Source organism: Terrapene carolina, unplaced genomic scaffold (genome assembly GCF_002925995.2).
Source record: "Terrapene carolina triunguis isolate 2854851 unplaced genomic scaffold, T_m_triunguis-2.0 Scaffold189, whole genome shotgun sequence".
Lineage (NCBI taxonomy): Eukaryota > Metazoa > Chordata > Testudines > Emydidae > Terrapene > Terrapene triunguis.
The window spans coordinates 1,574,467-1,598,116 of NW_020664540.1; the positions used below are offsets into that span (position 1 = coordinate 1,574,467).

The following is a 23,650-nucleotide window of genomic DNA, read 5'->3' on the forward strand; positions in this document are numbered from 1 at the left end:
AGTCAATTTCATTGAGTGTCATACTAGTTGGACAAATGGCAGGAGATTGTCTGTCTGAGGCCGTAACGTATTTGCACAATGAATTGTTTCTTTTTGAGAGCAAGACTCCGACTTGGAACCATCCAGACCATCTCACTAAATGCTACTGGTTTAGTGATAGAAGGTTCCTTTATCCTCTTCTTTGGTCAAATTCTGCCCTAACTTTTATATGCTCTATTTGATCACATTGACCATAATGGTGCGATTGCACATGTATAAACTATTACCCCCGGGGGAATTCTGCGCCACTGTGCATGCGGAGAATTTATGTCCCCCACAGATTTCTTTGCTTCCCTGCAGAAAAATGACTTTCTGACGAGGAAGCAAAAGGAAACCACAAGAGTGGTCATGCGACCCTCCCCAGAAGTATGTTTCAGGTGCCCAGGGCAGCCACCAGAGAAGTAAATCACTGTAGGGCAGGAGGCGGGACTGGGGAAGACCCGGCTGGTGGCTCCTACTCTGCGCCGGGCTCAACTGCTAGTCCCGGCTGGGGTGGGGAGGACAGGACTTCCTCTTCCCCTGCATGGCTTCCAGGGCCAGGTCAGACCCACCCCCAGATTTCTCCTCCAGCTGCAGGAAGCTCTGCAAACTCTCTCCCCCCCCACCCCGATTCCTGCACCCATCACTCCTCAGCTGCAGGGGGAGGGATCCCTGTACAGGGAGCTGCTCCCCTATCTGCCCAACCCCTGTGCATCCAGACCCCCTCTATTACCTAGACCCTCCCACTGAGCCTCACCCCCCTTGACTCAGGAACCCCCCCCCCCATGAGCCCCACTCCCCTTGCACCTGGACCATCCCGACGAGCCATCCACATTCCACCAAGCCCCAACCAGCTGCACCTGGATCCCAACTCCACTGAGCCCCATTCCCCCAGCATCTGGACCCCCCACTGAGCTCCCCACCCCCAGACCCCTCATGCTGAACCCCAACCACCTTCACCTGGACCCCCCTTCAGAGTCCCATTACTGTTGCACCCAAAAAACCCCCAACAAGACCCTATGCATCCAGATTCCCCCCGCACCCAGATTGCCCCACACAGAACCCTCTCAACCCCCACCTGTATCCCCCCACATTAAGCCTCTCCACACTTGGATCCTGCTTTGCTGAGCCTGCCTGCCCACGTGGAGGGGTAGGGCCTGGGGTGTTTCTGGGGCAGGCCCAGTCCTTGCGCTGTGTCAGGGTTGGGTGCAGCCTCCCACTGAGCCCGTGTCCCAGGGCAGAGCTGCACAGTGATATTCCACCTCTGTGCAGTCAGTGGCCTGTGCTCCCCAGTGCCATGCTGGAGCCTCCACATTTGACAAATAAAATTTGCAGAATTTTAAAATGGGTGCAGAATTTGTATTTTGGCGCAGAATGCCCTCAGGAGTTAAACTATGTACTTCTGCTAATGCCGTAGGGGCCAGATTCTTTCCCGAGTCCTTACTCATGTTGAATAGTACTATGCATAGTCCCATAAATGTCAATTGGATTATGTGTGAAGTAAGGTAAAGGTACTACTACTCAGTGTGAATGAGGGGAGTGAACCTGGGCTTAAATACCTTATGGTGCTCTAATATTTCCAGTAACTTCATAATGTGACTTATTAAATGGGAATGGTCTACTTTCCCCCCCCCCCCCCACTTCACCTATATTATAAATAACACTAGGTTACTATGAAATTGAATTTCAAACATCCAATTTGTTATGTTTGCTTTCTGTATCTGGGCGTGGACAATGAAAAAACGAGTCAGTTCCTCAGTTTTACTTAATTTCTCAAATATTTGCATGATGTTTGAATTATAAACACTGCAGGGAATGGGATTTTTAACGTTTTTCCATTGAAATTTAAAAAAGCACACGTGGTGCAGCTAGTTAAATTGACATGATTTTTATTGGCTCCATTACTTTCCAGAGGGTTCTATATAGCAGCCATAAAAATTGATAAGTCAGATCCCTTTATTTTGCTGTAGCACAAAGCTATGAGTCACAGCAGAGGCAGTGGAGATGTCTACAGACTTTGGAAGACAGCACTATATATTGGCTTACGTTTGCTTGCTATGTGGAAGGCTGTCGTCATAACCACATGAGCTAGAGACTTCAATTTTTTAAAAGACAGTTTTGGTTCTGCAGAAATTGATATCATCGGGCCGCCCTCTCAACAAAGCTTCATAGAAAGCCTGAGTGAGCACATACATTTTTTTTTTCCAAACCCTGTGTGTAGTCTAATACTTTATTTTAAATTCTTCAAGTGGGCATAAAGTTCCATTTACCCCAGGTTTCCCAGCTCTATTAGCAACTTCCTAGAGTACTATATTTAACTCTGGAATCTTACTAATTAGTGAATCTAATCATCCTTTCTGCCTTGAGTGTTTCTGATGCACCCATCGTGGTGTCTAAGCTCTGAATATTTAGCTGTAATGTAGAGCTAACATTGTCCAAAGGAATGTCAACTGTCTGCTCCTCCATGCTTCATTTGCTTTTTCCTTTTTTCCTTTTCTTCTCTTTTTCTTTTTTTTCTCTTCATGCTTATCATTATCTGGCCTTGAGAAAGGATGTCGTCTCTTCACTGGGGGAAGGCCTTTGCGAAAAGGTGGGTTTTGCATTGTGTTCTGAAAGCTTAGACTCAATCAGATCTCCTGCAGTAAGGTGTTTAACAACTGGGAGGTCCTGTGCTCCTTCTCCTTAAATGTCTTCCTGGAGTCAGAATCCCCATGGAGTAAAGCTGTCTCTCTGGGTTGGAAATGGAGAAGTGGTTTCTAAGATAATCTTAAACTCTTGCACAGAGGTGGCTAAATTTAAAGATTAAGACTTTGGATTAGGGCATTGCATGTATCAAGACATGGAAAATTGGATAGATTTGTGATTAGGGTGCTGAACTGGAATTCAGGAGACACATTTTAATACTGGCTGTGCTACAGACTTCCTGTGTGATCTCTGGTTAGACAGTCTCTCTGTGCCTCAGTTTGCCATCTGTAGGACAATGCAGTTGTTCCTTAACTGACCATGATGCGAAGATAGTCATTTTATGACACTCTGCTGTGGTGAGTGTCATAGAAGAGCCTTACATTTTTAAAAATTGTTTCCACATGTTTAACACCCCAGTCATTTAATTTTTTAAAAAAAGTTAATTGCTAATATAACCCTAAATGGGGTTAAAATATTAATATTTTATTTGTGACTTTAAAAGTTATTAATTGGCCCCAGCCTGCCCTTCACTTCCTGGTTGAAGGCTGGGGCTGTTACAGAAGCCCTTACTAGATGAAAACCAGTGGGTAGAACTGCATGTGTTAGGTTGGGACTCTGCCTGTGAAAAAAACAAACTGCTTCTCTAAGGATAAGCCTGGGGGGAGGGGAGGGGCAGGGGTGTGCTGGTGGGTTAACAATGCATTGAAGCAGTTGGTCAGGAAAGCAGCTTGTGAGCTATGCTGCTTGCCAGGGGAAGTGGGTAACTCCATTAGCAGGATAGGAGATACTGTTATACTTCTCTTGCTTCTCAGCTTCCCCAAGCTTTCCTGGACAAGCAGTGACTTTTTGGATCAATTACCCTCTGCTCCTTTGGGAATGCTTTGGATAGGTGGTAGAGGAGGCTTCTTGTCCTTTTTTCCGACATGTGGAGACCCAGTGTAGCAGAAGGAACTTTGCCTGTTGGTCACCTTGTGCTGCCCTGATTACTTCTGCTACATGCATTGAAAGAAGAGTACATGCAAACGTCCTCTTCAACCATGGAGTGAAGGCTTGGGCTATTTTAAAAAAAAAATCATACACTCAAATTTAATACAAAAAGTGTATTTTCATAGGAACTCATATTGAGGATGTAGTAGCCATAAACGTTGACATTTTTTAAAAAGGTGATTTGATCGAAGTAGTAAGAATTATAACTTAACGGGTGGCTTTTGTCGCCATCAGAATTAATGAGCCTTCATCTACTCTTAATATGCTGCTGCATCATCCCGCTTTTAACAAAAAATTGCATCTTAATTTAGCAAGTTCATCGAAGTTACTGTGTGGAAAATTGCCCTAGCTGAGAAAATGAAAGCTAGTGTAAATCAGATACTTCAGGAAGATGGAATAGAGGAATAATTACCCTTTCATATGAGAGGGGGACTTATTTAATTGTTTAGCATTTTACAGCTCTGAAAGGGTGCATAGGAACAGAATTCTTTGATAATTGATATCCCTGCCTTTTGGCCTTTTGCATTATACCTGTACAGTGTCAGGCCCTCTGCTCTACCATCAGTTTCACAAGCAGAAGTAGATCTCATGCTGGAATTTATAAAAAAAAAAAATTATAGATGTCATTTTCTACTTCTGGGGGAATTCTTCGCCATTATGTCTGCGCAGAATTCATGTCCCCTGCAGATTTCTTTTCTTCCCTGCAGAAAAATGACTTTCTCACAGGGAAGCCGCAAGAGTGATCACCTGCCCCTCCCCAGCAGCATGGGCACGTCATTTCAGGTGCCCAGAGCAGCCTGCAGAGAGGTCAATCACTGAGGGGTTAGGTGGGGGCGGGGACTCTCCAGCCAGTGGCTCCTATTCTGCACCGGGCTCAGCTGCTAGTTCTGGCTGGGCTAGAGGCAGGAGAGGATGGGAGTTGCTCTTCCCCCTGCAAGGAGTGGCTGGGTCTGGGTCAGACCCACCTCCAGAAACCTCCTCCAGCTGCAGGAAGCGCCGTACCCTCCCCGCTTCCTGCCCCCATTGTTCTTCAGCCACGGTAGGGAGTGGTCACTGTATGGGGAGCTGCTCCCCCATCTGCCCAACCCCCGTGCATCTGGATCTCTCCCCCCCCCCCATACACAGACTCCCTCCACCGAGCCTCACCCTCTGCACCCAGAATCCTTCCACCAAGTCCCCTGCTTTTGAACCTTTGCCCCACTGATCCTCACCCCCTGCACTCGGAGGGCCCCTGATGCCACTTCCTCCCATTGAGCCTTACCCCCTCTGCATCCGGACCACTGCACCCAGACCAGCCCCCACTGAGCCCCCTGCACTCAAACCCCCACCCTGATGAGCCCCGCCCCCTCCCGCACCTGGACCACCCAGACCCCAACCCACTGAGTCCCAACTAGCTGCACCCAGACCCCCACTCCATCAAGCCCCACTCCCCTAACACCACTGAGCCCCCACATCCAGAGCCCCCTGCTGAGCCCCATCCCCCCCAGACCCTTCCTCTGAGCCATATCCACCTTAACCTGGACCCTCTGCAGAGTTCCATAGCCCCTTCACCTGGAACCCCCCAACGAGCCCTTGTGCATCCTGATCCCCCCTGCGTCCGGACCCCCACTGAGCCACCTGCACTCAGATTGCCCCACACAGAACCCTCTCAACCCACACCGGGTCCCCCGACACTAAGCCCCTCCACACTTAGATCTTGCTGGGCTGAGCCTGCCTGCCCACACCTGGTGTGCCTGCCGCAGAGGGGCAGGGCCCTGGGGTGTTTATGGAGCAGACCTGGCCCTTGCACTGTATCCAGATTGGGTGCAGCCTAACCGTTGAGTCAGTGTCCTGGGAGCGGGGAAGCTGCAGAGTGATCTCCCACTTCTGTGCAGCCAGTGGCCTGTGCTCCCTGCTGCTATGCTGGAGCCTCCATATTTATTTATTGACCAATAAAAATTGTAGAATTTTAAAATATTGTGTGCAGAATTTTTAATTTTTTTTGGTGCAGAATTCCCTCAGGAGTAAGTTTCCTAACTCAGTGTTGCATCCAACCCAGGGGAATTCAATATTAGGCCTGATCTTGACCGCGAGAGAGAAGAATTGATCACTTGCACTTAAGCAACCACTAATTTTAGTTCTGTGATTGATTTGATTGCATTTTTTATGTGCAAACAGAGTAATTCCAAACCAGTAATGTCAATATATTTGGTGCTGCAAATGGGTCAGTTTCACAAAGCTGAAAACAGTTGAGCCAAATCAGTTGAGTGGAGAGAATATAAACAGAAAATGGAGAATGGTAATTGGGAACTGTATAAGAACATTTTACTAGATGTCCAAAAAGCACCATTGAGAGAGGATACACAGGTTAAAAAAACAGCTTGTCTTAGAGGGGAAGTGAAAGCAGGTATAAAAAAGTGGAAATTGATATATCGATAGATAGATATAGCTAAATGGGGAGAGTGAAAGCAGTGAATATAAGCTAGGAATTGCAGAAAATTGGTAAGGGAAGCAAAAGGACATCTGACATGCAGAATTAAGGACAATAAAGAGATTCTTAAATATATTCAGAGCAAAAGGAATCCTAACAATCGTTTTGGTTCTTTACTAGATGAATGGTAGAATTCTCAATAATAATGCAGAAAAGGTAGCAGTGTTCTATAAGTATTTCTGTTCTGTATTTGAGAAAAAGCCAGATGATGTATTCATGTCATATGATGATAAAACACTTTTCTATGCCAACAATAACTTCCTTCTTAAAATTAAAAAAATTTGTTATTAAAATTTAATGGAGATATCCTATCTCCTAGAACTGGAAGGGACTTTGAAAGGTCATCGAGTCCAGCCCCCTGCCTTCACTAGCAGGACCAAGTACTGATTTTGCCCCAGATCCCTAAATGGCCCCCTCAAGGATTGAACTCTCAACCCTGGGTTTAGCAGGCCAGTGCTCAAACCACTGAGCTATCCCTCCCCTCATTTTTCTTAATTATATAATTTTCTTAATTATATAGCAGCCACTAAAGTTAGATCTTTTAAAAGCAGCAGCTGTAGACAACTTGCATCCAAGAGTTTTGAAAATGTTGGCTGCTGAGTTTACTGGACCATTACTGTTGGTTTTCAGTAAGTCTTGGAACACTGGCTTTCTTTCTGTCCTCTGGAACAACCCAGGTAATTATAGGCCTGAATTGGGCCCAAGCAAAATGATGGACTATCTCAGATAGGACTCAATTACTGAAGAATTGAAGGACAGTAACATGTAATGCCTGTCAGCAGAGGGTTATGAAAAATAGAACTTAGAAGAGATTACAGGTTGGTTAATGTGATATAGTTAGATGTCTGTATAAGGCATTTGACTTGGAAATTCATGACAAGATTAAGAAACTGGAAGGATTCAAAATCAACATTGCATACATTAAATAGATTACATTTTGAGACCTGTTATTAAACAAGTTTTTAATTTTAAAGAGGGAATCATTATTGAGCACATGTATTTATAATGGTACCCCACAAGTATCAGTTCTTTGGCCCTACATTATTTAATGTTTTTATCAATGAGCTGAAAGAAGATGTAAAATCATTACCAATAAAGTTTGTAGATATTGCAAAGATTGGGAGAGTGGTAAATAATGAAGAGGAAAGGTCACTGATACGGAGCAATCTAGAATGCTTGGTAAACTGGGCTCAGGCTAACAATATGCGTTTCAATACGGCCAAATGTAAGATCATTCACCTCGTCCTGCATTTTTTGTTCTTTATTTACAGGATGGGCAACACTATTCTCCAGAAACAGGGACTCTAAAAAAGATGTGGGGCGTCTTTATGGCTAATCAGCAGAACATAAGCTGCGCCCAGTGTGATGCAATGGCCAAAAGGGCTAATGCAATTCTTGCATGTATAAAAAGGGTTATTGAGTAGTCGTATGGAAGTTCTATTACCTCTATATTTGTCACTGGTGGAATATTGTGTCCAGTTCTGGTGTTCACAATGAAGAAAGATGTTGATAAATTGGAGAGGGTATAAAAAGATCCAATAGTTGGAAGTTGAGGCTAGACAAATTGAGACGAGAAATAAAGCACAGGTTTTTAACAGTGAATGTAATTAACCATTGGAACAACTTACCATGGGTTGTAATGGATTGTCCATCACTGGAGATTTTAAAATCAAGATTGAATGTTTTTCTAAAAGATATACTCTAGTTCAACCACTGGTTTTGGACTTGAAGTATGAGTTAATTCAGAGTAGGGTTATGGCGTGTGTTATGTAGATCAGACTAAATGATCACAGTGATCCCTTCTGTCCTTAAAATCTATGAAAGGAGCTAAGCATTATGTGTTGCAACTGACACTTGTGCATTTGCAGCCCTGTCACTCCTGCAGTCCATTTGTGATCTCGTGCATGTAGCTGAGCTTGGAGCGAAATAGAATTCTGCTGGAGTGATTCTTCCAGTTCAGTGAGGATTGCTGGGGCACTGGGTTTTAGGCTGCCCCCAGCTAGAAGAGTAGTAGAAGCTGCAAGCAGAGTGAGGAATTGAAAGAAGAGGTGACTGGCTGGGAGCCACATTGGAGGTTGAGATGGGCAGCACCAATAGGGAAATGACAGCAGAGGGACACAAGCTAGGCGGCAAGAACTTGTGGTTGGGGACTGTGTTTAGATACTCGAGTGTGAAAGGTGTGTATGGTTTACGTCCTGTGGGTTGGGGTGGACTGTATAGAGGATACATAAAAATATTGGGTAAATGGAGAGTAGGAAAAACAGGGTGGATACAAATTGATTTTTAAAGGGTTTTTTAATTTAAATACATTTTTATTTAAAAATTACACTTAATATTAAATCTGAAATATGGCAACCTATGTTAAAGCCTAAATTGTCTACAATCAATCATTAAAATTAAACGTAAAAAAAATTCCAAGCAGAATATATTTGCTGCCAAAATTTTAAACACAGTCAGACCCCTGAACTGGTGGAAGTTAGTGGTTAAGCACCTGGATCCAGAGTTTGTTCAAGTGCTAAACCAGCTTTTGATAGCAGTAGCCCTGCTTTTGTAGGTGCAAAGAGAATATTTTGTTCTTCTCAGTTTATTCTACTAGTTCAGTTCAAGGACTAGTCCATCAAAGTTGAGAAAGCTTTGTTTTCTTCTTTGAATCCATAAATCAAAACGAGGCATAAAAAAATGAAATCTATTAGTTCTAAAATCCTGAAGAACATGGTGACCGGAAACAGTTCAATTAACTACAGATAATAGTTCCTTTTGTTTAATAAATCAATTTTAATGAGAAACATGTTTTGATAAACTTTTTTTTCTTATGCATTCAGCATATTAAAGGTAGTTTTATTTAAGTGATAATTCTGAAATGCTGTTTTTGTGCATGTTTAATTGCATTCCAATTTCCATTCAAATGCTACTCAACACAAATCATGTGTAATATATATATATATATATATTACACATTTGTTGTGTGTGTGTGTGTTTATATACACACACACACACCATTTACATTTTCTAACAATTTAAAAATTAAGACTGAATGTATGTTAATCTATATAATTGCTTAAATGTATATAGATATAGTATACCCTCTTAGCCAAAAGTAGTACTGAATTTAGTGTAAAGACTATATTTAGTTACAAATCAACATGTATGTATTGTAACCTGGTTTTAGGAAAATAACTAAAAAAAGTACAAATGCAAAATAATATTAAAATTGATTATTTATGTCAAGGTTTCCTCCTTGCTGATTTAAATAATTATTGAACTCAGTGATTTAAAATAAATCCATCCTCAGGAAAAGGAATGAAGGAAGAACAAAAACAAGGAAGCCATAATAAGACTTTGTTTTATAGAGTTTCCTTTAAATCATATATGGAAAAGAGATGCGGGAAGATAAGCATGGAAAGAGGTTTCACCTCCTCACAAAATACCTCTTATGGACTTGTGTTGTCTGAATTAATTTGGTACATCAAGGGGTCCCATATTATTTTATGCATCCAAGTGAGACCACATGGTGGGAAAGAGGAGAGAATTGGGACCAAAACCCAGATTCGCTTCCACCCTACCCTGCTGTGGTAGACCCTCCCAGCAAAAGCTCACTGGTTTCAGTCTTATCTGAGAGATGTAATTCAGGGCACTCCTCTAAAGTTGGCAACTGTGCAAGAGGATGGAGGCAGTCAGTTCCCATGGCACTAAATTGAACCGACTGATTACTCAAATGCATTGAATCCTCCTTTCCCATATAGACTTATTAGATACATGCTAACACTAGTACTACTTCAGAATGAGCAGTTGGTCCAAAGGCCTTGAAACAAATACCAGCATGATAGGATTTGACAATTAAACCCAGATTATTAGTGGCTATTTTCCAGGATAATTGAAGTTCTCTTTCTAAAGTTTGTGGCTATACAAAAATGTATTTCTGTTGGCATTGCAGCATTTCTGTTCTAGCAAAGCTTTTTTTTAGCAGAAAATAGCTTGAAGGTTTTACATTCAGCTAACAGTTAACAAATGATATATATTGTTGGTTCCTTGCCATGAGAAAGTGCTACAGTACTGTACTAGTGAGTTCAGGATACAGATAATCAGAAAGTTTTAAAAAAAAAAAAAATGAACAAAAGGGTTTAAAAAAAATTCAACAGGAATAGTTTTCCATTTTTTTTTCAACTAGATCTTGTTTGGGGGCATTTTAAAAAACACTTTGAGGAGGCAGCAAACTCAGCCTGTGGAACAGTTTCTTCAGAGCAACCCCATCCTTCCTTATGTGACCCAGGGTGCCTAGGGTAGTCCCCACTGAAAATGCAAGGTCAGGGCAGGCTGCAAAAAAGAGAGCAGATTCTCCCAAACTGGAGATAAACACTGTTAGATTCACCGACCAATCACAAACTGTGCTCTTGGTCCCCCACACTGGTTATCAAGAAGCTGAAAAAAGAAATCACACAACCCCCTTTACTACATTCCAGTTCTCTAGCTCCTGATCAACACCTAGGTCCAGTAAAGTGAGAAGTTATTTATAACTCTGCTCACTATACAAAAGGTTCTTCTGAACACCAAAGGGCCTGCCACATTACCAGGTCAATGTTAGTTTGGATCTTACCCAAAATACCCTGCTGCCAGCCAATCCTTTAGTATCTAAAACTAAAGATTTATTAGAAAAGAAAAGAACAAGAAGAGAGTTGTTAAATTGTGAAAGCAGTCATATAGGCCCATAAGGAAAGAGAGTGTGTGTGGATCAGATATACTAGTGACACGCAAAATGTATAATTCTAGATTGCTGTAAAACAGAAATTTCTCCAGTTCAAGTTAATTACTCAGTGATATGTAACACTTCAGTACTTGTTTTTTGTAAATGATACCCTTGTTTTATTTAACACTTTTTATCTTACACATGTATTATATCTTTATCATAGCACACCTCTCATGGAGAAGGACGTCAAGAAGTTTCCTCTCGAACTGGGCGCTCTGGAGCTCGCTGTAGAAATTCTATAGCTTCCTGTGCAGATGAGCAACCTCATATTGGAAATTACAGACTTCTTAAAACGATTGGAAAGGGGAATTTTGCAAAAGTAAAGTTGGCTAGACACATCCTTACTGGCAGAGAGGTAAAATGCTTGTTAACTGTGTAAAGCATGCTCAATTGTGGTAGTTCTGAAAGCGCTCTTTAAATAGCGTTATGCGGAGTCCAAGAACAGCATGGCATTTTTTGTTAGAGAGAAATGGCTATGCATTTGCTGGAAAGTGAAATGTTAAAAACAAAAAATATAGAAAACTAAATTATTGGCTTTTAGTGATGTATACAAAATGCTGTTTATAAAAAAGAGCTTGTTTTATACTGGAACTTTAAGAAATGTTTGTTAGCAAGTTGTTGTCTTTGGCAATTCTTCAAGGTTGAGGATGATTCTTTCACAAGTTTTATTTTTTATGGTGACTGTGGAGTCCAATTGTTGCCACAGTCTGGTTGGCAGACGTTGCGGGTGGTGTTGAAAGTCAGGGTTGGGCCATGATTGCTGGGTGACAGTCGTCTGTTCTCTCTCCCCCCCCCCCCGGGGCATTTTTCTGTGACCATGGCAAGGCGATTTTCCTCAAAAGTGGACATTCCTTCTCTGACAAGTCTTCGCCGGTTATCCCTATGCTGGGCTGGTGTCCAAGCCACATCTCTTAATGTTTATCTTGAGGGTGTCTTAAGTGTTTCTTTTGGCCTCCCCGTTTCCTTTTTCCTTTGGTGAGTTGGGCATAGAGCAATTGTTTGGGTAAGTGTGTCAGTCATGCACACACAGTGCCTGCGCTACCTCAGCTGGTGCTGGATAATCAGGGCCTCAACACTGAAGATGTTGGCCTCTGTGAGGACACTTGACATTAGTGTGGCGATCCTCTCACCTTACGTAGAGGATCTTCCGAAGAAAGTGCTAGTGCTGGCGTTCCAGGTGTTTTCTATAGGACATCTAAGTCTCACAGCAGTAGAGGAGATTTGGGATTACCACCGCTTTACAAACTAAAAGCCCACGAAAGCTTATGCTCAAATAAATTTGTTAGTCTCTAAGGTGCCACAAGTACTCCTGTTCTTTTTTAAAAGTCTAATGTGTGTTCTGAAGTACCTGTTAAGTAAATGAATAGTATTGAAATTTGCTAGTAGAATTCCTTTGCATATGCAAACAAAGGCAGAATATATAGCACTTATAAGCTCTTTGAAGCAGGGAGTCTTTTTGTGTGTTTGCACAGTGTCTTGCACAATTGGGCCCTGACCCATAACTAGGTTTCTAGGTGCTACTGCAATACAGTTAATAAGTAATAATTTACATCTGACAGTTCCTTTCTGTGGAAATAAATTATATTCCTACTAGTAAATAGTTTATTTGCTACAGAAGGTGTTTCTTGTTGCTGTACCTTTGTTATCAATAGCTAGTTTCAGTCTACTGCAGGATAAAGATACAGTCTACTTTTCAGCACTTGTTGACTTAAATTGATGGGTTTGGCATGAACTTGGGCATTGTGAGGTTAAAGTGACCCTATTGGCCAAGATCTACAAGGAAAACCAAGTTGCTGAATGCAGTACTATTGGGGATTTAATAGGTGGCATTTCCACATCTGAGTCAATACAAAACCAATGGTACTGGAGGCAATGGAGGTGTCATCTCTAGAATGGGTGACCCACCCACCCACACCCACCACCTATCTCCAGAATAATGCTGGTGTCCCGACTAGCTTCCAATTTGGGTAATTACATTCTGACTACTTAATTTCACTTTGTATTAATAATAATCATTATTTTGTGTGCTAAGCTATTGTGTAGTATTGCAATTTGCTGTTAAAATGGTTTAGAGAATGTTAATACCATGGACCCCAAAGGTGGGATGTGACAAAGATCCAAAATGAAGGATGCCTTTTTCCCTTTGGTGTAAATCTTTGTTTAACCTCAGTTTTGTGATGTTACATTTCTGAAGAAAATAACTTTCAACAGTAAAAGTGAGGGACCATCATATTTGTGTGGAATTTACATAATTTGGGGACTAAAATAAATGACATCTCTCAAAATGAGGGACACTTAAGAGGTATGTTCTTGTAAGACTAGCGTATACAGTACTTTGAACTATTTTTGGAGGAAAGACAACATATAAATATGAGAATTCATCATTCTACTGCATGTATAATCATAGATGTCGTTTCTGAATATCATCCCCAAAGGTATTGCTCAGAGGTATTTTTGAGAGATATTGCAGCTATTTTTGTGGTCATGTACCAGCTATTTTGGTCAGTGATGTTTCTGAACTTTAAGAATAATCAGCATTATGTGCTGCTGGTTGTGCTGTGCCCTCTTGCTGTCAGTGATATATGCACTGAGAGAAATCCTAATTCCTAGTATGAGGGGTAAAAATGTTACTTTAAAAGCTAATTTACCTTTGAGTCATACCTCTTCCATAGAGTTTTAACGTTTATTGCCACAGTGAAAATACCTCTGTACACTTGAGTTCTGTATTTTAAAAAGCCCCCAACTCAAGAACTAAAGGGGAAAAAACTACTCATTCATGAAAAAAGTACATGCTGAAGTTAGTTACTAAAATGCTATAGAGACTTTTCAACTATTTCTATATTTTTTCCAACTGTTCAAGTACAACAGACCATAATCAACCATATTCTGAAGAGCTCAAAATAAAACTGAGGGTAAACGTATTTTCAAAAGCATCTAAGGGACTTAGATGATGTCAGCTCCCAAGTCCCATTTTTAGAAGTGACATAGGCACTTGTCATTTAAATGACATAGCGTTAACATTTTCAAAAGCACCTAGCAGGTCCCAGAGTGCAAATTCATTCCATCTTGATCAACATCCTACCAAGGAAAGAATCAGAATGATAAAGGTATCTGTCATCTGCTGTGAAGTGGAATAAAGCCCAGGCCTCTACTTAGTTCTCTCCTAATTGCAAAGAAATAGGCTAGGTTCAGAAGTTTCAAATTAGAAACTGGTTCCTTTCTGATGTATGAGAGAGCATGGCAGATATTCAAAAGTAATGGTATCGGATCTACAACACTCCTTCAACACTGATCACAATGTCTGGAATTCTTGCAAGTAGGCTTTGTATCATGGGTATCAAGAGTCTCCATTCTGAAGGGCTGGCTGATGTTTTGTCAACCATACTTAGTACAACAGGTTAGAAAAGGGTTTTATCTCTTCCCCAGGATGTCAACTGTATCTAGGTGTGGCAGAATTTGGTTTTTATCTTTTTCTGTAATTTTGATCATTAATATTGATTTTTATCTTTGTTTATTTTTAACTTTTAATTTTCACAGATGCGGGAAATTAAGGGGGCGTAGGATTAGGGTGATGGTGGTGACAGCAGGGTTGCAAAGGCCTTTCAGCTCAGCCAAAGGACCCGAGACACCCCCTGGGTGCAAGGTGTGGGGGAGGTTGCAGTCCTGGCCCAGCAGAGCAGAGACCCCCAATCAGGGTCACAAGGAGGAGGATGAGCCTCCAGCTGCAGGGGCGGCCACCCCGCTGCTGAATGGCTCCCGCCCAGGGATGGGCCCTGTACTCCTGTTCGTGAGTGAGCGAGGGGCTGTGACAGCGGGGCTACAGAGGGCGCTCTACACAGCTGCTGGGATGGTGACACTGGATCCCTGCAGACACTAAGTGTATGAGAGGCTGCACTTGCTGACTCTTACTGTTGGATTTTTGTTGTTGCTGTGTCTGGCTGGTGAAATGGATATTTACCGATGACTGGCCAATCAAATCCTGCCAGCTTACTGGTATCTGAGAGCTTTCTTTGGTGGCAGTAGTGCCAGTACTCCAAGGGAGGTGAGAGGTGGACTCAGTTTACAGGACCCAAATCCGTTGAGCCTTTATAGGTGGAATTAAATATCTTTAAATGCCACCCAGAAACTAATTGGAAGCTAGGTCATATCAGAGAACAAATTTAATAGGCTTCCTGCAGGAAGCACCACTTAATCAGACAACTGAATTTTGTGCCATTTCCAGGTGGTCTTGAGGTGCCAGCCCCATGTACAACATGTTAAAGTAATCCAGTCTACAGGTGACAAAGCCATGGATCACTGTGCCTCCTGTCTGTATCCAAAAAAGGTCTCAAGGTGTAAATAGCCTTTTTATCTAGGCAAGAGTAATTTGACTGATGTAGTGTGAAGACAAATATATGTCTTGATCACATGCAGGGTAATGAATCAAAGGAGAGAGACTTATTACTCTGTGTATTTGGAGGTTTGTTTTTTTTAAAGGGATGTTTTTCAAGATTTCATAATGGACTTTAGCCCCAGAAAATGGTAGTGAAACTGAACTTTGGTTTTTCACAGCATACTCTAGTGGAATGTACTACCCAATCCCCCCAAAGTTAAAATTCTTTTTTGTAGTCTACTGGTGACGGCTTACCACTGTTTTACGTCTAGAGAGAGGCTCAGAACAAACTTGAATCTGAACACTCATGAACTGTGGAAATATTGAAATGCTGATCTGGTTCTGAACTTCATAGTTCAGGCCTATGTCTGTATATAATGGCCTCTTTGATAGTGAAGGTGGTTCTTTAAGTGCTGGTCTCTGTGTATTTCACTATGGGCACTCATGCGCTCTGTGTACCTGAGACAGGAAGATTATTGCTAGCAGTGTCCTTTGGACCCTCAGCCTCATGCTCTGAACTTAGGATATAAGGGGCGGTGTGGACCGAGCACCTCTCCAGTTCCTTTCAACTTCCTATGGTCTGAGGGGGAACCCTTCAGTGTCCATAGCATTTGCTGCATCCTTCAGCACTTACCTGTAAATTTTGTAAATAGTTTTATTTTACAATAGATAGATAGAATAGATTTGGGCTTGGAGGTCTGTGATGGGGTGCTCTACCCACTGCAGGTATAGCGCCCCCTCCTGGTCTTTCTGGGAAATAGCTCACCAGGTTGACACCTCTCCCCACAGTTACAAGCCTTCCCTCCTCCTCTCTTTGTCTGCAGCCCCTCTTTTGCTCCAGGAGCTGCTGCGGCCTCTTCATGACTCACCCCTCTGGCTAGGTCACTGTCGTGGTTCCCCTTCCAATTGGGCGCTGGAGGGGGAAGGAAGTCTCTTCTCCCAGACTGGCTTAGGCAGTTTTCCTATGCACTGCCCGACCGGTGCTACTTCCCCAGTGACTGGTTGTGGAACCTGGGCCCACCCTCTTCTCTGGGTTCCTGCTCTGGGACCTCTAATCAGCAGTCAAGGTCTGTTCCACCCATACCTTGCTGCATTCCCCTGAGCCCTGTCCTAATCTTCTGGCTCTTCCTCCCTTCTCTGGGTCTGCCAGTTTCACTGCTCTGTCCTCCCAGGGAGCAATTGCAGCCTACATGTGTCTGCAGCTTCCAAACACTCCTCCCTCTTCCAAGGGATTGACTGCAGCTATACCCTTTATACTTTAATTTAAGGAGTACTGTTGCCTCTCTTCCTTATTCAGCCTTCCTGTTAAACTTTAATGGCTGTGAACTTAGATCAGTTTGATCCAGCCTTACCCACATACACCCATGTTGTATATCTACCCTCTCATAGTCACACTGTTTACTTTCAGTTGCTTAATTTATTCATGGTAACATGCATTTGTGCATTTCGTGCTTTGATAGCTCAGATATTTAAACATGTACCAGTATAAAGGTGGGCACTTCTGCTGTTGGACAATAATCTCCACTTGAGAACTGTAAAAGGTGTATAAATTGGCACAGTAGAAAAGGGTGTCTTGTTGGAATCCAGAATCTCTTTCACAATGGTGAAGTCTTAAGTGTATTTAAATAAATGAGATTCTTTGTCAGAAGCAGGAAGCCTGTAAAGAAGTCAGTGGGTTAAGGGTAGCAATTAGGAAAATAAGAACATTGCTGAGAAGCTAAATGATTTCTGCTCATTGATCTTTGCTGCAGAGGATATTGGTGAGATACCGGCCTTGGAACTGCTCTTTTCTGGCAATAAAGATGAGGAACTATCCAAGACTAAGGTGTCAGAAGAAGAGATGTTGGAACAAATTGATGATTTAAAAATTAGTAGCTCTCCAGGCTCAGATGGTACACATCCAAGAGTTCTGAAGAAGTCTAAGTATGAAGTGGCTGAGCAGCTAACAGAAATATGCAGTGTCTTCCTGAAATGGCTGCTTTTCCAGAGAGTTTGAGGGTAGCAAATGTTTTACCTATGTTTAAAATAAGGTCTTGAGAGTGATCTGGGGAATTAGACCAGTAAGCCATACTGTGACGGGTTGGATCACAGAAACCCCCTTGGGAGCTGCCACCTAATGTACCAAGACTACTTCTATTCCTGTCTTCCCTGCCAGCTCAGGACTCCAGCACCCTGTCTTGCTGAGCCAGACACCCCCGTCTGCTCCAACACAGACCCAGGGTCTGAATTACTTGCCCCACAGCTGCAGGTTTACCTGAAAACAGCTAACAGAAGTGTGCTTGTCTTTAGCACTCAGATGCCCAATTCCCAATGGGGTCTAAACCTAAATAAATCCGTTTTACCCTGTATCAAGCTTATACAGGGTAAACTCATAAATTGTTCGCCCTCTATAACACTGATAGAGATGCACAGTTGTTTGCTCCCCCAGGTATTAATACATACTTTGAGTTAATAAGTAAAAAGTGATTTTTATTAAATACAGAAAGTAGGATTTAAGTGGTTCCAGGTGGTAACAGACAGAACAAAGTAAGTCACCAAGCAAAATAAAATAAAATGTGCAAATCTGTGTCTAATCAAACTAAATACAGATAAGATCCTCACCAGTTCCAGAATGCTCCCTTTTACAGGCTAATCTCCTTTTAGCCTGGGTCCAGCAATCACTCACACCCTCTGTAGTTACTGTCCTTCGTTCCAGTTTCCTTCAAGTATCCTGGGGGGGGTGTGTGGAGAGGCTCCTTCGTTAGCCAGCTGAAGACAAAATGGAGGGGTCTCCCATGGGTTTAAATAAACTTTCTCTTGTGGGTGGAGACCCCCTCCTCACCCTGTGTAGAATTCAGTCACAAAATGGAGATTTGGAATCACATGGGCAAGTCACATGCCCATGCATGACTCAGGACTTGCAGGTAGTAGCCATTACCCACATGCTACCTTGAAGGTCCTCAGGTAGACTTCTTATGTGGATTGGAGTCTTCCAAGCTCTTTTGTCTGTTAAGTGCTCCCTGATTGGGCATCTAATTTGCACATTCCTTTCCCAAGAAGTGACCAAATGTTCTAACTAAGGCTACTTAGAAATCAAGCAATTATACAGCCAATGTTCATAACTTTGAACACACAAATGGTGCCTGCATACAACTAGGATGAACATAACCAGTAGATCATAACCTTTACATAGATATGTAGCAAAACCCTATTCCAGTTATATCATACATACATTTATAAGCACCCCCCCATAAAGCCTTATGGGGTACACTGTCACACATACATCTATTCCTGGCAAACTAGTTGAAATAGTAATTAAAAATAGAATAGTGAACACCTGGAAGATCATTGTATCTAAATCTAACCACTACTGTTTCTGCAGAGGACGACAGGCACACTAATCTATTACAGTTTGTCAAATGTGTCAGTAAAGTAGTGGATAAAGGAGATTAAGTTGACAATTTTAGACTGTCAAAAGGCATTTGAGAGGGTCCCTCACAAGAGATAGTTAAAGAAACTAAGTAGTCATGCAGCAAGAGGCAAAGTATTGTTATGGATCAAAAATTGATTAGGTGACGTGAAACAGAATAGCATTAAATGGACAGTTTTCATGGCAAAACAGTGGGGTGCCTCATGGTCCTGTACTAGGATCAGTGTTGAATATATTAAATTATTTGGAAAGGTAGTGAGCTTGAAGTAGCAAAATTTGCAGCTAACACAAAATTATTTGGTTAGTAAAGACCAGAGAGGACTGGTGAGGAATGAGGAACATGACGGCAAATGAAGTTGTGTTGTTAAATAGAAAATAATAAAGACTGGAGGAAAAATGTACACTATTCATACATAGGGCTCTACCAAATTCTTGGTCCATTTTAGTCTATTTCATGGCCATAGGATTTTAAAAATAATAAATTTAATTATTTCAGGTATTTAAATCTGAAATTTAACAGTGTTGTAATTGTAGTGGTCCTGACCCAAAAAGGAATTGTGTGTCTGTGGAGGGTTTTGTGGTACTATTACCCTTACTTCTGCACAGCTGCTGGCAGTGGCACTGCCTTCAGAGCTGGGCAGCTAGAGAGCAGCAGCTGCTGGCTGGGAGCTCAGCTCTGAAGGCGGAGACGCTCCCTGCAGCAGCGCAGTAAGGATGGCATAGTATGGTATTGCCACCCTTATTTCTGCACTGCTGCCTGCAGAGCTGGGCCCTCAGTCAGCAGCCGCCACTCTCTGGCCACTTAGCTCTGAAGGCAGCATCACAGAAGTAAGTGTGGCGTGGCACGGCATGGTATTGCAACCCTTATTTCTGCACTGCTGCTGGTGGGGCGCTGCCTTCAGAGCTGGATGCCCGGTGCACAGCTGTCCAGCTCTGAAGGCAGCGCAGAAGTAAGGGTGGCAATACTGCAACCCCCTAAAATGACCTTGTGACCCCCCCGCAACTCCCTTTTGGGTCAGGACCCCCAATTTGAGAAACTCTGGTCTCCCCCGTGAAATCTGTATAATGTAGGGTAAAAGCACACGAAAGATCAGATTTCTCGGGGGAAGACCAGATTTCACGGTCCGTGACGCATTTTTCATGGCCCTGAATTTGGTAGGACCCTATTCATACATCTTACAAGGTCCTAAATTTAACTTGGAGAAGGGACTGGTATCATTGTAGGTAGCTCAATGAAACGTCTGCTTATTGTGAGTTTTGTACACGTTTCTCTGGAGCATCTAGTACTGGCCATCATTGGAGAACAGGATACAAGACTAAATGGATTTTGGGTCTGATCTGATAATTTCTATAAATGGGCTCTTTTTAGTCATAAGAAGCTCTCTAACTTATTTTGTACCTCAGTTGAAACAGAGTGTCTCCCCTTCCTTACTCCCCTGCACACTCTTGATTTGGAGATCCTTTCATGTCTTCTAGTGTGTGGCAGCCTTGGCACTGAATTTTCACTTGATCAGTTTCTTCAACTCTTACGTTTCAGTTTTTAAGAATTAATTGGTTCAAAAATGTTTGTGCAATGTTTTCAGAGAAGATGGAAACCTGATAAAAGAATGAATGTTTAAATTTGTGCAGTGTAATTCATTTATTTGTTGTATATAAGATGCCATTTCTCTTCTTACCAAGAAGGGAATAACATTAATAGAATACTAACGCTGAGCACATACATCTTCAGTGAATGGCCAAAGGTCAATTTAACTGCTGTGAAGTTTGTATAGCAATACCTGTAATTTGCTATGAAACTTTTGCTTTTAAAACATTTTCACAGTTTGCCAGTATATAGGTGGTATTTTATAAGATTATAATCTAGAGGAAAATGACTTCCCTGCAATACAGTATTTAGAATTTAAGTTGCATTGCAATACATCTTACTTCCTACCGTTTGAACTTTCCTCTGCTGTAATACCATTAAGTGCTGTTTTTTGTCCAATACATCCAACAGAACTGAAGCCTACTTTTATTTTCTTTAGGAGTCATTTGTTCCAAATACTTTTATTCAGAATGTTTTATTAATAAAACTATATCTGTTTAATCTTCTTGATCTGATTTCATGCCTTGCATTTCTAAAACTAAACAATTGTAACCATGTTACAAGCTAATCAGATCTAAACTGGAAATATTGATCATAAACTTTTTTTCTTCTAGGTTGCAATAAAAATAATTGACAAAACACAATTGAACCCAACTAGTCTTCAAAAGGTAGGCTTCTTTGATTAACTGTTCTTATCTTTCAATTGTACTACAGCTTGTTTCCCTTTACCTCTTCCTTCTCCGATTCCTGAATTCACATGCTGTGGTCCCTGAAGCAACATCTACCTCACATTTCATATAAATACACAACTGAGCTACTGCATCTTAATGCTAACTTTCCTTGTAAAAGGCCTGTTTTGGACAGTTTTGCAGTCATGCAAGATGAGCACATCCTTCAAATAAAGAATGCATACAAAGCTACAAACAGAGACAATTACATGTCTTTTGCCAATCTTACTTTGTTACTCAAATGGCCTGAACTCTTAAGTAAACTGAAAAAGAGTACATCTGACTTCCTTTGGGTGTTTTTTTTTCTTCCACGTGTGGTCCAATTCAGTAAAAATGGCATCCATGAGCATCTGTTTTGTCTCAGTCACTTCAATAGTCACTTTGTTAAATTTACAACTACAAAGTTTCAGTCTGTGGGCTAAAAGTCAAACCGTGTCTATGCCTCATACATAATCACCAGCAAAAAAGATTCTACAAATTGAAATATAATTCTTTTGATGAGTGAAGTTGGAGGAGAGAAACCATGTTGGCTCATCTATGCTAGCAAGAATAAGTGATAAATGCTACTTTTGTCACTAAGTACACAGATACGACCTAGAGTTGTACACAGGGGGCACACCTGTTAGGCACTTTCCTGACTAAAGCACTGATAGCCAAAGGCTTTTTTGTATGTACTTTAATAAAAATGTATGGATTTACCCTATTTGGATAAGATGTAATATCAGGAATTTGTTTTATGTGAAATCAAGCTAAATACACTAGATGACATAGATACTTATTCAGATTTATACAAATAGTAAAAAGACCTTATGCATAGGTGCTCTTATCTAAATTAATGGCACACAAGCAAATAGGGAAAACACACAAGTTTTTGGGGACTAGATGGCTCAACAAATTAAGAGATGGAGTGTTTCATTTGTAAGTTATTTTGTTCAAATTGGCTCAGGTAAACTATGACTGAAAGTCATCATCTCATGGCTCTTTAGCCTCTGTGAAATAGTTTTATTCAATTTTAAGTAAAAAACAAAACACAACATCACAAAAACAACCACCACAGTCCACTTTTTTGGGAGCTTCAGTGGAAGTGGAGAAAAAATGCAAAAATGTATAAATATGCATTAAAACATTTGTGATGCAATTTGTAATTATATGTTTATATTGGCTTTATTCATATTTTGTATTTAATGCTATGAGTTTTACACTGAAGTTTTTAAATATTGTCATGAAAGTGTATGTCACTTTAAATAAGAGCGGTTACTGCATTGTTGGAAATCTACACATGAAAGTCAAATGATTTGTTAGTTACTCAGGCCTTGGCTACACTTGCGAGTTACAGCGCTGTAAAGGCTCCCCCAGCGTTGTAACTCACTCCCTGTCCACACTGGCAAGGCATTTGCAGCACTGTATCTCCGTGGTTGCAGCGCTGCATGTACTCCACCTCTCCGAGAGGAATAGCAAGTATTGCGCTGCAGCTCTGCGGCGCCAGTGTGGCCGCCCAATGCGCTGTGAATGGCCTCCAGAATTATTCGGCAGTATCCCACAATGCCTGTTCTAGCCACTCTGGTCATCAGTTCAAACTCTACTGCCCTGGCCTCAGGTAACCAACCATGTGACCGACCCTTTACATTCCCCGGGAATTTTAAAAATCTCTTTCCTGTTTGCTCAGCCCGGCGTGGCATGGAGTGCTATCAGCGAATCTTTCCAGGTGACCATGCCTCCACGCGCCAAGCGAGCCCCAGCATGGAGCAATGGCGAGTTGCTGGACCTCATCAGTGTTTGGGGGGAGGAAGCTGTACAGTCCCAGCTGCGCTCCAGCCATAGGAATTACGATACCTTCGGGAAGGTATCAAAGGACATGATGGAAAGGGGCCATGACCGGGACGCCCTGCAGTGCAGGATTAAAGTGAAGAAGCAGCGAAGTGCCTACCGCAAAGCCCGCGACGCAAACGTCCGCTCGGGTGCTCCCCCCGTGCCCTGCCGATTCTACAAAGAGCTGGATGCGATACTTGGGGTTAACCCCACCTCCACTCCGAGCACCACCATGGACACTTCAGAGCCGGTGTGGGGGGGGGGAGGAGGAAGAGGAGGAGGAGGAGGAAAACGGGAGTGATGGTGGTGGGCCGGATGGAGACACCCCGGAATCCCTGGAGCCATGCAGCCAGGAGCTCTTCTCGAGCCAGGAGGAAGGTAGCCAGTCGCAGCGGCCGGTACTTGGTGGAGGACAAACAGAAGAGCAGGTTCCCGGTAAGCAGTTTTTTTTTTTTTGGGGGGGGGGTTGGGATGTGCTCGGTGCGGGCTCTTTGGGAGAGGAGGGTTAGGCATGCATGCCTAGATGCGGAATAGTGCATTGATGTGGTTTATCACATCGCGGTAATTGGCCTCGGTAATCTCCTCGAATGTCTCATCCAGAACGTGTGCAATGCGCTTGCGCAGGTTTATCGGGAGAGCCACCGTGGTCCTTGTCCCAGCCAGGCTAACGTGTCCGCGCCACTGTACTGCAAGGGGCGGGGGGACCATTGCTGCACACAGGCAAGCTGCATATGGGCCAGGGCGGAAGCCGCATTGCAGTAGAAGACCCTCCCTTGCTTCCCAGGTCACCCTCAGCAGCGAGATATCGTCCAGGACCAACTCCTGTGGAAAATGTTGGGACAG

General features: G+C 42.5%; 1 protein-coding gene across 5 annotated transcripts in view; it reads left to right on the forward strand.

Moving 5' to 3' along the window:
• The window catches only part of MARK3 (microtubule affinity regulating kinase 3), a 105,448-nt gene that overhangs the window by 11,851 nt on the left and 69,947 nt on the right, over window positions 1-23,650 (forward strand). For 4 of the 5 annotated variants that reach the window (XM_026654262.1, XM_026654265.1, XM_026654263.1 and 1 more), the window contains exons 2-4: window positions 2,570-2,608; window positions 11,068-11,259; window positions 20,885-20,938. In XM_026654262.1, the coding sequence (XP_026510047.1) occupies window positions 2,570-2,608; window positions 11,068-11,259; window positions 20,885-20,938 (285 nt within the window). The remainder of the gene's footprint in view (window positions 1-2,569; window positions 2,609-11,067; window positions 11,260-20,884; window positions 20,939-23,650) is intronic. The other variant, XM_026654264.1, reaches the window with a different exon arrangement.